The 17,568-nt window shown below is 37.6% G+C and overlaps 1 protein-coding gene across 1 annotated transcript in view; it reads right to left on the reverse strand.

The window, feature by feature from the left end:
• Positions 1–17,568, reverse strand: part of LOC108773529 (uncharacterized) — a 173,307-nt gene that overhangs the window by 80,375 nt on the left and 75,364 nt on the right. The window contains exon 3 of the mRNA XM_018539366.1: positions 803–851. Coding sequence (XP_018394868.1) covers positions 803–851 — 49 coding nt within the window. The remainder of the gene's footprint in view (positions 1–802; positions 852–17,568) is intronic.

Here is a 17,568-nt window from a genome sequence, read left to right on the forward strand (position 1 = left end):
CCTCAACGTTACGCAGGAGTTGCCGCGGAGAACATTAGCGCTCGTTCTCCCGTCTTTCGTCTTCGGTGCGCGCTCGTCCGTCTCGTCCGAGAGAAATTTCTCCTATATATACGAGCTCTCGTCGCGCCACGAAAAAGCCGGACACGGAAGAGGAGTCGCCTGGGTAATCCGTTAAATTACAAGAGCTGCTCGCGCGCAGTTCCTCGACGACGGAAGCAAGTATACGAGGGTTTCGCTCGATCCAAAAAAAGGACCGAAACTCGCCCGGCGATTCGCCGATCCCGAGGAAAACTTCGTTTCCGCGGGACGGGAAAAGCGGCCGAACTCTCACGGTAAACTTTCGCTCTCCCTTCCTGCTCTCTCTCTCTCCTCTTTTCACGGTGGCGTCGAATTAAATCACGGCCGATTCGTATCGCTTGCCATTATCTCCAACGAAGTAATCGTCGAGTCACACGACACTAATTCAAGCGAAATGCCTCTAATTGGCAGAGCACGGATGATTCTCGCGCTAAATCTCTGCCATTCTCGCTCGCGCTAGAGCTCGTGGCCGGAATGCAAACATTAAACATTGCGGTTTCGAACAGTAGGTAATAATCGATCGCGAGGGAACGACTATTATTTATAGATAGCCATGTGCCATGCCAATTCCCTATGACGTGGCTTGTCGTAATTATACTATCGTTTCTTCGTGAAAAATCAATTCTATTTGTACACGTGATGCTTGTTTGTCTCGAGAAGAAACAGAATTTTGATCTATCTAAAATTTATCGCACGATTACTGATAAATATCAGGCAAACTTACCTTTTTCTTGTCCATTCCGGGCGTAGAGCTGGTCACCGGCTGGTCGAGCCTGTAATAAAAAAAAATAACTTTGAAATATTGATGACGAGAAACACAACGTACTTATGATATTTATAATTTAATATATGTTGGGAGAAACAAGTTCACTTTTGCATTATTTGCCAAGTTTAATACTCTGTGAATTGTTACCCTTTCACCGTTAAGCTCTTTCATAATATAACAAAGTTGTCACAAAATTGAAAATTAGAGAAATGTCAAGAAAATTAAAAACGGTCAGGGAAATCGGGAAACAGTCAGGAAATTTTGCAGAATATTCTCCGGAAAATTAAAATTCTTGACTTTAAAGATATTTAATATGCATACGTCATTTACGTAGTTTTGGAATATTATCAACTTAACAATTAAATGAAAGCGTATCAATAACATTAATAATATAACAATGCTATATTAAATTGTTCTCTCAATAAAATATTTACTGGTTTTTAAATCGGGATAAACATACAAAATATTTCAAAAATATTGAAAGCGTCAGAGGAAAATTATGAAATTTTCTCTGAAAAAATCAGGGAAAAATTATAGAATTTTAGGATGAAGAATTTTTGACAATTCTGTGTATTTTTCGCTACATTTTCCCTTCGACTTCCTCTACTTCAAAAATAATCGTATCAGTGCGCCTGTCGAAGGATATCGAACGATCATCACTTTCTATACTCGCGACTCGTCGACGAATCTCGACCTCGATTCTCAGACAATACGAACGACGAAACTATACACGGTGTTTTTCAGTACATTTGGAAGCATTGAAAATTTATTGACCATGCAGACGGAAAGACTGTTCGATATCACGGCACTTGAAAAAAAAGTTTCTAAAATGAAAGTTTCATTCGATAAGTTTCCGCACCGAAGAACCGTCGTTTTACCCAGCAGTAACCGCATATTAGAATATATATGCTACTATATGTAAAACATGTATTGTTCCTTTAGAAAACCGCTAGACATTCGCGGTTGCAAATCGCCCCAGTTAAATTAAACATTAAACGGTAAAATAATTTAATCTGACGACAAAACTGAATACGTCGTGAATTTAAACAATAGAACGTTTCAACAGCTTCGATTATTCTCGGTCCTTGTTTTATCTTCTCATTTTCTTTATTTCGCAGTATCGCTCTTTTAAGCCCATGGCACATAGAAAAACGTAAGGTCGTAAACGTAATCAACTAATCAGTAAGCGAATTGACCAATCACAGTTGAGAACGTAACGGCGGCCGCTTATGTTCTCAACTGTGATTGGTCAATTCGATTACTGATTACGTTTACGGCCTTAAGCCGTAATGACACTAGCGATTGCGCGATTGTGATTAACGATTGAGGATTATTTCTCAACCAATCAGAGCCAAGCAGTCACCGATTGCTTTGTTCCGATTGGTTGAGAAATAATCCTCAATCGTCAATCACAATCGCGCAATCGCTAGTGTGATTACGGCTTTACGTTTTTCTATAGTTGCTTTCCATTTACTTCGATTCTCAGATAATTCTCACTTGTGACGTCATAACTCAGTTGAATGCGCGTTCCTTTTACATTCTGAGAAGTGAGATTCAACTGAATTTTTACGTACAAACTGCACAAGATCGAGACCTGTGCTGCTTTTTATTGAGTCTCGTAGACTCACTTTAAAAGTGAGGTTAATAAACCTGTGTTGTTATTTGTTAATTTTATCAAAGTAAGCAAGTAGTGACGTGATTAATCTGAGTATTTCATACTCAGCTCACTTCAGACTCAGTTTCACTTGTGTGTAAATGGAAAGCAACCGTCTTATGTGTCATGGGCTTTACAAGAGAATCGTTTTATGTTTTTTAAATAGATACGATTATCCGGCGCACTGCCCTCCTCGCCATTTTTACGCTATTTCTCTACGGAAAGTCACGTTTCGCTGTGGCAACCGTCGAGCTGTAGCAATGGCATTTTGCTACTACAGGGAAGGAAGGGTCAACACACTACGCGAGATGCCCTTGCGCGCTGTGCAATCGCAAAGGCATAACGCGCCATCGCTTTTTATTACCCATGCTGCACGTCGATAGACGATGCAATGTGGTTGCGCGACGTGACGCGTGGCTGTTCGTTCGGAAAGTCGCCTCGGTTAGCGGAAGAGATCGATTTATCGTCCCGGACGGTTTTATTCCTAAGAGCGGCGCGCGAGCACGTACGCGTTACGCCCGATCCGTGCAATTCTGGTCCATCGTCATTGTGGATTGTGGCCACCTCAGTAGCCACGGCTGGACGTTGCACGTGACGAGACGCACGCGTGCGCCACGATCGCCGGTAACGCGCGAAATTCTGTCGAATTTCCATTTCCATTCCCTGGCGCGTGTCGCCGATATTAAATCCCCGAATCCTTTTATCAGTCGACTTGATTCGATTTAAATTTCTCCCGAAATTGTGAGGGCTGCGCAGTTATAAATTGATGTTATTCAGCTCCTGGCGTTTAAGAGTAGCTCGTTCTCAAAACATCGATAATTGAACCCCTTCTACTCCAACCGCCATCGAAATATACTTAATGAGTAAAATACAATCGCATCCAATTTCGTACTGAATGTAGTAGTTCGATACCGAGTGCGTTCGATATCGGTTTTTATCCCCCCGGAAAAAAAGTTGCGAAAAACTATTTGGCGCGTATCACGGATATTCGTTCGTGACCTTCCCGAATAATCGCCGCACTGCAGATAAATCTTACCAATCCGAATAATCAGATTACGCTCGAAACGGTTATTACAATGAACTACCTTTTTTAGATGTTTTTTTTTTTTTAAACCACCGATTCTGTTTTCTAATTGCGGGATTGGTCAATCCTATGACGAACGACTCGAAAATTGTCGATTCGCTTGACCAAAAAGCTAAAAGCGACGGTAACGTATCGGCTTGCCGAAACCGCAGATTCGATTGACTGGTTTGCCGTCCGTTTCCAATTCGCTGAATGCCGGCCTGCTGATCTTACTCGGTATTAGAATCCAATCGTGTTTAGGGAACGATAAGATAATCAACCGTAACGGAACATGCGCTGCGTCGACGACGGAATGATTAATGCCATTAACGTGGCTATTCATCTGGACTAGCAAGCCTGGAATAGCGTCCAAATGAAATTCCAGACACTCCATTGCGTGGCTCGCATCTTTCGATCCGCTTGCAGTTTATGACTGTACATGCAGATTTTAATGACTGTCCTTAATTGATGCAAAATTGCTGCTCTAATGCCTGGTCTAAAATAAGATAGGGAAAGAGAGAGAGAGAGAGAGAGAGAGAGAGAGAGAGAGAGAGAGACGCGCTGTATAACACCACACACTTCTAAGCTCACGACGTAATTAAGAGCCAACGTACTAAACCACACTCGTGTATCCTAACAGAGCTGTTTCCATCTCTGAAATTGCCAAACCGCTGTTTTTATTGATCTTGCTTGGAAGTCCGCGACTTTGTAAAAGACGGTGCTATTAACCCTTTTCTTTTCGTTGTTTTAGCGATCACGGTAATCCTCTAAATGCACTGAGAAATCCATTTACTTGAATCAATTAATTTCTTGTTTGGATAAGGGCAAATAAATCCTTGGTTGATGCAATACACAATCTAGTCAAAGCGAAACATTTGGTAAATGATAAATAACATTTGCTAATTTGATAAACATTGACATCTAATAAACTTGTTTATCAGAATCAAGTAAAATGTCACAATAACCAAATGTTTCGCTTTAACTAAATTATTTATTGCGTCAACCCAGAGATCTGTTTATTCAAACAAGAAATTAATTGATTCAACTAAATGGATTTCTTAGTACGGCGCTATGAGACCGAAATAAAATACGAAACGATGAGTTCTACACACGAGACATGTAGTAACGTTTGCGTGCGTGCGAATGTAATTAACTCTTGTAATTTGTACATTTGAAGTAAGTCTGTTTCAATATTAAATGTTTAAAAAAAAATACGATTAATCAGAGGCATTACACGTAATAATTAATATTATAATGTAACAATATTGTAATAATATAATTATTGTAACAGGTAATAATAACACGTAATAATAATGATGGTAATACTAATCTAATTAGGTATGTGATAACGTAATATACGATTATACGTAAACAGCGAAATAAAAACATGCTATAATACAGCAGGTCGTAAACGCCGAGCGTTGCAGTACTTATTGTGCATAGAGAGAATGTTCGAAAGGAATCAATTCTAATTTTCAGCTATGACAAATGTAAAGTCTGATAGCTCGTCTAGCACGATGGATCACCACAGAAGCGGTGTAACGCGCGACATCCGATGATTACACGCTCACCACAGGGAAGCCGGTCTTCGGGGGATACGAACAACCACCGTATCGCGCGGGGCGTACTCAAAATGCATCGTCGTACGTTACTTTAACGTTCGCGCACGCGGCGACCGAAATTGGGTCGCCGCGATGCGGTGCGATGCGCCACGATCTAACCCTTTGATGTAGCGCGGCGTGTACACTCGTTTATTCGCGGTGGCGCGCGGTGAATGCGGCATACGTCTCTACGCCACGCGATGGTATCAGCCGCGCCAATCTTCGCCGGACTGGGAATGCTTCTTATAACGGAAACGCTGGCGCCGAGATTATCACTTCATACATTCTGGCAGTTACCGTTTACGCCGGGATATCCGTGAAATTTCAGGACATTTATGGCAGCGGATATTAAAAGGATTCAAAAAAATGAAGGTTTTTTTCATTTCGCTTTATTTTCTTGCGTATTCAGTATTAGGTAAAAATAAATAGATATAATATAGGGGGATGCGTTTTATAATATTTTAATATATTTCTAACATTTTATTAAAAAAATAAAAAAGTCAATAAGAAATTGCCTTTAACGCGGTCGAGCTGGATCTCAGGTGCTAATAATTCCGTGTGAATTTATATATTAAGCTCGTGTCACACTATGGACTGTGGACGCGGATTGGATTGAGATTGCGAATTGCGCATCGGAATTCAACCAATCAAGACAAAGCAGCTTTATCTTGATTGGCTGAATTCCGATGCGCAATCCGCAATCTCAATCCAATCCGCGTCCACAGTCCGTAGTGTGACACGGGCTTTATTACGTGTGTAGTCTTTTAAACCACGCGCCGAACAATTTTTCGGTCTTGAAACGCCACTCTACGAAACCACCGCAATAATATCACAAATTTTTATTCATAGATTTTAATATGTCGTTTAACATTATTAAGATCCAAGATGCTATGAGCATCAAAATTGTTAAATTGCTAGATAATTTAACTCGTGATATTATTAATTCTCTGAACTATACATTACTAAAAAAAAAAAAATTACAAAGTTCTATAAACTACTTAACGTTTCGGCTCTCGGATTGAGGCCCTCCTCAGAAGTGACATCATAACTCTTGAAGTTAATAATTGTTGGATTAATCTTGATTGTCCATCTCCATGTCTTAACATTGTTCACCATGCGATTGACAGATCGAAAGTAAAGAAAGCTATTAAGTATAATAAATTAACAAACAATTAATTAATATCAATATACATATAATAAATTTCGTTAATAATAAATTATAATTCTGTCAAACCTTTAGAGATGGACATCATTATTCAACTTTCACAATAACTAATTGTGTAATACATTAATAATCGGATCGTCAGTGTATGAAGTCAAAAAACTATAAAATTATTTTATACTCTATTACTTTTAATTATTAATTATTAACTTCAAGAGTTATGATGTCACTTCTGAGGAGGGCTCAATCCGAGAGCCGAAACGTTAAGTAGTTTATAGAATTTTGTAGTTCTTTTTTTTAGTAATGTATAGTTCAGAGAATTTTGTAAGATAATATTTTATTATATATGACTGTTACGTATTATCTAACTTTTTAAATTTTATTTCACATGACTCTTACAATGTCCTTTGTACTTTTCGTTTATATAAAAATAAATAGATATATAATAATATAGAGACGTTTTATATAATTATATGTTTTTACTATTTACATTTTTAACATTTTATTAAAAAATGAAATTTTAACAATGGAGATTAAAGCGTTGCAACACTTGAAAAACAGTCGTACGAAATGTTTCCAAACCCCGACTGCGAACCGGAGGCAAACATATCAAAGGATTCTGGTATGCTTGGGATACTCCGTGGAAAGTGGTGTAGAAAAAGCTCCCGTGTTCCTTGCACACTTATTACAGTATTCATGTTACAGATATATATTTACCGTAATACGACACTACCGCGTATCACACGTCGTAATGAAATTAGAGTAGTTACACTCGAATATAACGTTGAACGTGACGAGACGGGCAAAGTAAAGCAGACAATTAAAAACGCATGCAGTAGCCGCTCGGTAGTCTGAAAATGAGAGTTTAATGCGGTCCACTGGTCTATGCGCGTGCCTAGATTAAATATATTTCAAATTCACGGCAGCAATTACGTTATTAAAACGTCGTTTATATACATACTAACTCTCATTCCCAGTACGGTTCCAGCCACAATCGTATTTCCGAATCTACTTTCAGTATCGTATAGAAAATTTATTCCTTTGCAGCTCTCTTCGTAACGCACGTGAACCTTTAAGTTCACCGTGTCACTTGACCCAGAAATTCATATCGGAAGCATCAAAATCGATATTCTACGGAAATAGATGCGAAGAAGCGTCGCGAATAATTGGACGTCGATAAATTGCTAATGGACGAACGAGGGAGATATAAAAGTCGACTATATAAATTTTTTTTCACCGATGACATTGTCGGATAGGAATTGCGACATCCGTAGGAAGGTCAGGATAAAATTAGCATGTGGAGGTTGCATATGAATGTGGAGACCTCGACCGTGTTCATGAAAATAATCGTTTCAATGAACATGGGTAAACTTATACACGCGAGTCTCTCGAATCCTACACGTCTCACTTTAGGCAAATGCCATGTATAAGCTATAAAGTGCACATTTTAAAAGCGAAGATGCGCAGTCAAATTAATTGGAAGCTCGTCGTCTCGGATAGCAACTTATATTTTTCACGGTCAAAAGTGTATATATCGGACTTGTGAATTTTTAGCCATCAATCAAATCATCTTTCTTCAGATGTTATGTATTATGAGCAAACGTACATATTTATCGCGTTCGAGTTCGCAGCGGTTGGGTTGAGAGAGGAAGGCGAAAATATAAAAAAAAAAAAAAAACCCAGCGGTAGAAAACCGGAGGCAGTTTGTGGCTGGAGGGAAGAATGAGCGAGAGGAGAAAGAAGTGACAGCTAGACGTGTATGAAAGGCCTCTTCACAAGAACTCGCAAATATTTTTGCATGCTGGATAAAAGCTCGCGTAAACCGATGCGGAGTGCTTGCTCGTCCCGTTCTGCTTCATATTGGAAGAACGTAAGAGGATCCTCCCACAGTACGAGCTCCATGAAAACGCTTACCGAGTTTGCTCTCTTCCGGTAGTTTGCATGCGGAACGCTATTCCGCCGTTTCTTCCCCCCCCCCCTCTCTTCTCTCTCTCTCTCTCTCTCTCTCTCTCTTCGTTTTTAATTTCCAAAAGTTAGCGAGTGTACTGTCGCAGTGAAACACGTACAAGTGGGACAAACATGGCAAACAACTCCTGCAGGTATCTCTGCAGGGCTCAATACAGGCTGAGTCTAGTCGATAAAGCTGCTTCCGCTCGTCCTTTCCCTCTTTTTCTTCCCACTGTCTCCGTCTTCTTCGCGTCTCCGGCCTTTTCCAAAGCCCGTAGTCCGCGCGGTTTACCGTCACCGAAGAAATTTTTATCGGTGAACTTTATACATGCTCGTCTCGCGAAGGCTGAATGAGTGCTGAGTGACTCGCGAGATGACTGTCAGGTGATAGCTGATTGCTCGGAAAGCCGATATGAAATTTATGGTAAACAAAATAAACGTGCGCTAAAACTAATTTATAAGCATACCGAACTTAATGGTATAAGACAGGATATTAGTTGGAGAATTTATATGTTAACTTTCCACCGGATGCATCCTGTTGCTTTGTCAAGCTCTATACTGAATATTGATCGCGAGACTAAAAGTTATCTCGCAGTTTACAGGTCGTGCTAACCAGCACTACATGAGATGCTTCTTTTGAAAGTGATATACGCGGTGGGAGAAATAGTATGAATTTCAATGAGAGGCAACAACAAGATATACGATTATAAAGTTTTTGTTTCAAAAACTTTCTTTTAAAGCAGCGATTTGAAAAAAAAACTGATCACCGTTTTTTAAACAAATAGTTTACGTAATGCAGAAAATTCTATATTCGAAATTTATTAATGCTTAAATATATATTTCTATATGAATTCCTATAGATATCTAATTCTGCAAATCGCACGCCGAAATCTTTTTGGATCTTGATTAATCTTGAAATGCAATTATGAGTAGAATGTATCAGTAGTAGTGATATCATTTATTAAATGGACAAATAATTTAATAACTTTGATACTAACAACCACCTTTATTAGAATATTTAATAATTAGATGTTAATGAAGATCTTAAATCTATGAATAATTTATTATGAAAAGTATTGCCTCAACTGGAATGAAGTCCGCTTTAATCGCATATGGAATTTTTCTTATTTAATTATAAAAATCATATTATCAAGAATTCATTTAATAACATAATAAAAATGTACGACATTTTTATGAGTAGTAAATTAACTAAATTGTAGAAATCTTTATTTCTCATGTAACTGCAGTTGATAAAATCCTGAAATATATCGAGATTAAAACCATATGATCGTATATATTGACGTGTAAATTGTAAACTCACTGAATCGTGAGTTAATTATTACGACACACTTTTCGAGTGTACCATTCAGTATACAAATACATACATATATAGTGATGAGTGTACACGAGGTTTATGTGTTTAGATCGATACACAACGTCTTGTCAGTCGTGGTATACCGTATACATCAATACGTCATTTCCTCTCACAGCATCCCAGGAGTATAATTGAAACAGAATAGATCCCCTTTCGAGGCAACAGTGAATCGTCCCTTTCGTGTTTCTCTCTGCCGATTTTCGTCCTTCCGATCTTTATCCTCGCAGTGTATTCGATATTCGATAATATATGCGGGAGAATTATTAGTTATAGAAATTTAATACCTATATGCACATCTTACGTGCACGCGGATACATATATCTATCAATTTGATCAATGGTTGCGTAATACACGTCATAAATCATAAATTAAACACTAGTTAGGGTAACGTGATCATTCAGAATTGTGTCAAATGTAATAATGCCATTGAAGATCGCAAATTGTCTACATTGAGCTCTTTGTACCTAATTTCAATATAACGATATCATCGTTGCACTATGTAACAATTGAGCGCATTTGTAATCAATTACTCGTTCGAAGTCTCCAATTAATGACATTTTACAATGTATTAGAAGTATAAATAAGTTTCCACCGTTTGACAAAAGATGGCGCCACCAGTATGTTATGGTTAAAATTGTCTGCTTACAGTGACTGAACTGCGATTGAATGTAAAATAGTTTTAAGTTATAGTTATGTTTATGACTACCTTGCGCCATCTAGATACAATGCTTTTGAATGGCTGTAATTCTTCTGTAAGCCAATAAACTACATTATCTATCTAAAATTGTCTGCTGTAAAACGTCATATCGTAAGGTTGGACATCTGGCAACAACATAACCTTGAAATATTAGCGATTTTGTATCAGCATCATATATCTTTTTTCGTGTGAAAATGTCGAGTTTTTTGAGGCGAATAAGCGTCATTTGCAAGAGCTTCTTTAATTTGAAGAAATCTGCAGCTGAGGCGTATCGATTGCTTGTAGAAGCATATGGTGAGGCTGCCTTAAGTGAGAGGATTTACCGTGAGTGGTTTCAAAAGTTTAAGAACAATGAATTTGACGTCAAAGACAAAGAACGTAGTTTCGACGTTTTTTGTTTCTTCGACGTGGAATCCACCAATTATCAGAAAGATGGGAAAAAGTAGTGGCTAGCGATGGACAATATTTCGAATAAAACATTAGGTACCGTTCTTTCACAATAAATGCCCAATTTTTGAAGAAAAAAATGGCGGAAACTTATTTATACACCTAATATTATTCGATGTCATATAATCATCTAAAATCGCAAATATTCGTGCTTCTTTTTGTATTGTCAAATTTTATCACAATATTTTCTCTAAGCTTCTTTTAAGTTTTTAAAACTTTTTAACTCGATATGTATATGTACGATCGCAGTAGTTGAATTGTTTGTACACACGAGTGACAATCAACAAAACGCAAATATCATATCACTACAATGTCGTTACGTTGTTATATTGAACACGTCAGTGTGTGAATGAACCTTTATACACTGGGCATGCCGTACGCAACGCACGTGTACATCGCAGTCGTACAACGGCGGTTTGCCAACGAATGCAATCCCTCGCTATGACCTAGGTAGCCGATCGATAATCATGGTGAAAAGTCCGTTCGGTGAAAATAGTGGAACCCCATTACATTGTTCGAGTTAGAGAAAGAACGCTTAAAACACGCAGGCGAATTTACTAAACGACACACAAAAGAACTTGTATAACGAAAGAACCAGGAGTAGAGCGCAAAGAGATGAATTATGTTTGCTAAGTTGTAATTCCCATTTTACACAAATAGCATTTTACACTGGTAGTTGAGTTCCGCAGATGAGCATTTTGCTGCGAGTTTGCTGTTGTGGCGCGAGAGCGCTGTTTGTAAGACGCGTCAAATAAGTGAGGATGAGAATGAGATGTATGTGGTAAGCGCTTTTAACAGAATTTTTTCTTCAATAAATTTTAATTAGTTTTATACGAACAGACCGGTTTTTGTTGAAGTATTTAAAAATTTAGTCAGATATAGATTTGAAAATAAATGTTGAATCATCAAAATTACATAGACAACGCTGTAAAAAGTTTTATTATTCAAGCAACCATATTTGAGGGACCAAGAAAATTATTTTGATGATTCGAACAAAATTATATTTTCAGGTTTATAGCTAGTTAAATGTTTATATACTTCAGCAAAATTGTTCTTTCCGTGTAATAAATCCTAATTCGAGAGACTAGGAATGTACAATAGTCAAATTTAAAGCAGCATACACGGAGCTCTTGACCCATATACGCGTTTCATCCTCGCTTCCTTTATCGACAACAATCACCCCTTTATCGCAACGTGGGCTACAATGCCTCACTTCCCACGTCGATCTCGTCGAATACTCTCTACACTGTATTCGCCCGATTCCTCTTTCGACCGTATTTTCACCGGCGCGTACATTTCGCATACATTTTGTGCGACTACGAACTAGATGAAAAAGCTCAGATGCATCGAAACGATAGTTCGACAGCGGGCGGCTTTATGCACGGTATAGACATGGCAGTGATTCACGCATGCATCTCATAGGGGCGTCACAAAAGATAAAAAAAAACTGGAGGGAGAGAGAGAGAGGTGAAGCTTGAACTTTTCGGGCATTCTCGCGGCTGAAGCTTATCATATGTAAGGAAATATGTACATCCGCTCGACTTTGCTTTGCAGGCGATATTCGACCGGAGGTCTCTATGGATACGAGCTGCGAGAATACATTTTAAAGCACGCAATCGACAAGGTACATCGAAAAATCTCCCAATCTTTCCGCGGGATTTGATTTTTATTGAATTCAATAAGATTGGAATTGACAAGCGTTCGTAGCGTTCACGTTATTTATGTCTCATTCGCTTATATAGCTATTTTGAACCGATAAAACTAGATAGTTCAGATAAATAATTACTTCTGAAGTTTTTTTTTCCAATCTTTTGGATATTACTTTTATTGAGTTTCGCGCGATCGAAGTTGGGAAGATAAGATATTCGTAGAATTGCTTCTCATTTTTTTACTTTGTGCAGATTCCTATAAATTTTAAAGTGGTTGCAGTTAAATATTTTTTTTTATTAAGATAATGATCTCTCTCGAAATGTTGCGGATAAAACAATAATATATGTATCCAAAATATTCAGGTGCAGAAATAGTATTTCGCTTTGTCCAATCACCCGGCTAGAAGGGAGGAATGATGTTATTTGTGTTTCATGCATATTTTCATGAGCCAGTTATAATGCCTTTTTGATGTGCATCTCGCACATATTCCTTCTATATATTTAGTTTCGTGAACAGTTACAATTTAAATATTTTTTTTTCGCACGGTAATAACGAATAAAACATTGGAATGATGGAATAATAACGTAAGCGACTGAGATACAGACTGAAAATTGTCTAGGAAGGCCTGAAGAAAGGGATTAACAAAATATTGTCCTATAGAAAAAAAGTAACAGGAGACGAAGGCAGACTTTATCCAGCAATATCGTGACTGCATTGTGGATTTTCATGCTTCCGTTGTAAAATCTTTTTTATTTCAATTTTTTATTTCAACTTTGAAATATTTCGCGTGTAAAATGAAGATAAGTAACGGTATTAAAACAGTACAGCAGCAGAATAAGATTTCTTTAAATAAATAATTATGTGTATATTATATATACAGGGTGAAACTTAAAAAATGCAAACTAATCGTATAGCGCTATTATTCCTGATCAAATACTGAATCTATTACAATTTTTGCAATAAGTTATAGATATATTAATTTCTAAAGATTGCCAAATAAGCGAGTAAAATCGGCGCACAGAGACAACTTTTAAGGTACTTTTCAGTGTTTTTTAATAAAATATTTTAAAAATGAATTCTTAAAAGTTTCTTGAAACTGTTTTATGTATCGATTTTAGACATTCTATTTAGCGGATACTAAAAAAAAATTGTGAAAATTACAAAATGGTTCTTAAATTTATTTTTTGATCATAATAGCTATACAGAATTATAAAAGTCTGGATATACTTAAATATCTCATAAACAATGCATTTAAAAAAAAATGTTTCAGATAAAAATTATAAGGCTTAAAAAGACGCATTCAACGATAGCTGTTATTAGCTGTTACTAGGATGGCGTTGCCAAGGTCACTTCAAAGTCAACTTATTAATTTTTTTTAATGGAGCTCCCTACTTTTTATTTCAGATTCTTGTAGGTTATGTCGAGACGTTTTCAAAACACGTATTATAAACTCTTTTCCGATAAGAACTTTCCAAGTTATGAGTCCTCAAAGTTTAAGTACCGCCGGCAATAGAGTTATCCAAGATGCACCGAATGAAGATTGCTCGGTCGGATTTACATCTCTTGTGTGCGTGAGTGCACGTGTGTGTGTGTGTGTGTGTGTGTGTGTGTGTGTGTTTATTTCAATTCAGGATGCTCATCGCTTTTGTGCATCATAATGTCACAAAATTCTGCCCGGCGATCAAAATCATCTGCAACCATTTTCCGAATAAAATTAATTTTATTGGGTGAAATTTGGTTGCTTTTGAACGCTATTTCAATTGTAACCAACAATGTAACCAACACACACACGCACCCTGTATATAATTCATGGACATTTTTTAAGTTACACTCTGTATACATTATATTACATTTACATGATAAACATACACAATAATAATAAATCTACAAATACATGAAATAAATGGAAGAGAAACTCAAGAAAGAGATGAGTGCTTGAAGCTCTGACCAAAAGAGACGGGTAAATACGTTGCCTAATAAACTAATAAGTTTAATTGAGAGCGCCACGAAGGAGAAAGGATTTATCGTTCTGCGTTGTGCGCCTGCTAATCCGTTTCCGACGAATTATGCAACGCTATAAGTTGCAGTCGACCGAAAGGATTCCGTCGTGCCTCCGTTTTCGCCTCCGCGAATTAATAAACACGAGATAAACGCAAGCCACGGCGAAAATATCACGCGACGTCTAATTTTCCCATTAATGAGAGGCACAATTATACAATCGTCGACCCGAGACGTTTATTTTAATCGTATTCCTTCTGCTAATACATTCGCTTTCAGTTAGTAATTGAAATTCCTCTCTTCGCGATCGGAGCCGATGGAATTTCTAATGAACAAGATATGGAAAATACGAGATGTAGATACGAGATACCGCGACAAAATTCAATAAATAGAAAATGATCGATCGGTTTATTATTAGAGGAAGGAAAGATAAGAAACAGGTGTGGTGAATAAGTGTTTTCCGCATTATAGCTGGCGTCTGTACTTACAAATAAATGCCATTACAACATATCTTACCAGTCGAAGAAATTCCACAGGCACGCGAACATGTTGGCTGCACGTTTCCCACATCGAACGACACCCTCACGCGTTTCTTGCACTCTTCTGCGTGAATTCTTCGAAATCGATCGCGATTGTAGGTCGGTGGGGAAATCCCCCTCTTTTTTTTTTTACATTTTCGCACGTATAATCAAGTTTACCATTGATTACGCACTCGGGGGATTCGCTCTAGTTTTTTTCTCGTCGTTTTCTGATCGGCATCAAGCAGCGTGTTCGAGCGTTAGCCGTTAATTTCAACGAGTAAACGGATTGCAACGTCATGTTTAAACTGTATGACTGATTACACTCTCAAAATTTACGCGGTCCATCGGTCGTTATGTACTTCCAAAGTTCAAGCCGGATCAAATTTTGTCAAACTGTCCGATCTTGAAACGATATAATGAATAATAAAAACAGCAGGATCGCGGGAGGCTTGTTGCGTAACGTTACACGTGTCGCGATGTGTACACGTTGTGTCTCTGTGAGCTTCGAATTCGCCCTCCCCATGAAACCTGTGGCAATTAATCGGCTAATTCTAAAGCGGAATAGCAAATTACCTGTCGCGCGGAAATGTCGTTTGCCTCGCAACGGGACGTGCAATCCCGTATTAATACAAACGGCCTTGCGGGAAAATGACGTACGTTATACATTCTTGCCGCAATTTCCCTCGTGATATTTTGCAAAAATAATCCCACGGGCGCGGAGAAAGCTCGGATAAGTTTCCTGTGAGAAAGATCGCCGGACGTAACGTTGTCATTTTATTTGAGAAATACATTTATATGTACACTCTGCGAAAGAAATGTACGGACTGATCGTGGAAAGTTGGGAAACGAATTAAAAGCGAAGTCTGCCCCGTGTCGCCTCTGGTGATAACCACTTCGGAAACTCGCGTAAAACTTGTTAGACCGAGTCTATCACCGTTTATCGAAGGTTGTATGCATTTGTATGAAAATAAAGGTGCACCGCGGCAGCCGCCTCGTCTACGTCGCTCCAGAGAATTTAAATTTACGATATATGTCCTCGTGCATGTATGTACATGGTACTTAAATTTTCCCGGAAATGAGCACCTGCGACGCAGATTCGACGCCTCGACGAGGAGAATCCTCTTGGAGCGATAAATCGATCATAAACTCATTTAAACGGTCGACGATGTGCACCAAGACATATTAAAAGCTGTGTGACGAGTTTTCCCGCAGCCACGCTACAAACTATTCGATGCTAGTGCCGATGTTCATTAAATTTCGATGTAGCGTATAATAATAGCGGAGTAATGAAAAATATTATATGTACATCGAACATATAATTGAATCACCCATTCTGTCCATCGTGTTGACAAATCGTTGACTTTAGAATGGAGAAAATTGACTTCTTCGCGTAAAATGTTCTCTTATTTTCGACGAGAAATGAAATCTTTCCTTCTATATCTCTAGAGATATAGAAACGATACAAACGCATATATAAAGTAGGGTAAACCCGGTATACGCCGCACCTATCAAAAACTTTATCAATTATTATTTACTATGTTTAAAGCAAATTAATTATACCAATAAAAACTTTATATCACCTACTACTGTAAAAAAAATATTAGAAATCCAAAATAATTTATTTTCCATATTAAAAAATAACTTTTTCAAACCCCTGCATTTTTGCCATTTATCCCATAGGAGGGGGATAATATGGCCACTCATATATGATTCATAAGAAAATCACAAATAATCTATAAATAAGACGTAAAATGACGACGTAACTTGCATTTGTTTATTAATATATGACAATTTTTATTGTACAGAATGAAAATTGGAATACAAATAGGACTTAATAAAATTTTTTTAAATAGCTTCAAATCTTTGAAAATAATCTTTAAACGTTTAAGATTTATCAACACTTATGCATTAATGCAAAATATAATTGTTAGAGTTAACAAAAACTTCTTAAATGGAACGCCTGTGCTGCGGCACAAATCCCGCTCGCTAAAAATGCCGTATATCCCAAATAGATGGGATATATAAGACAACTAATTAAACAAACAGTACAGGAGCAAAGCACTTGTATTTTACTATACAACATGCTTTACTATTCCTCTACACACATGTATTGCAAAATAACCACAAAGTCTTTTACACGCTCTACAGTAATCATTTTATGTAGATTATAAATTATGATGGCATTACTTATTACAGTAAAAAATCGATTTAACTCGCAATAATTTCATTAATATTAACAGTAAAAAAACTGAAATCATAACATAATACCAATATATCATAAAGGCATGCAACGAAGTAATTGACGGAAAATTATCCCCACTCCTTCTATTCTTTCTTACTTCTGCGGCCGTATATACCGGGTTTACCCCATACACGTGCGACACTGAAAATTACGTGAAAATTACGTGAAAATTAGGAGACCTCCCGATAGATAAAACACTATATTCTATGTGCACGGCATGATATCGTCAGTAATTTGGCGATGCTTGTTAACGGATAAAAAGAAGAGAAGTACTATCTTCCCATCGCATTATCGCCTCTGCAAGCGACGTAATGTATTCGGCAGCGTGTAAAGCGTGCATCGAAAACAGAGTTGCCGGAGTTTGCTA

Source organism: Cyphomyrmex costatus, unplaced genomic scaffold (genome assembly GCF_001594065.2).
Source record: "Cyphomyrmex costatus isolate MS0001 unplaced genomic scaffold, Ccosl1.0 scaffold212, whole genome shotgun sequence".
NCBI lineage: Eukaryota > Metazoa > Arthropoda > Insecta > Hymenoptera > Formicidae > Cyphomyrmex > Cyphomyrmex costatus.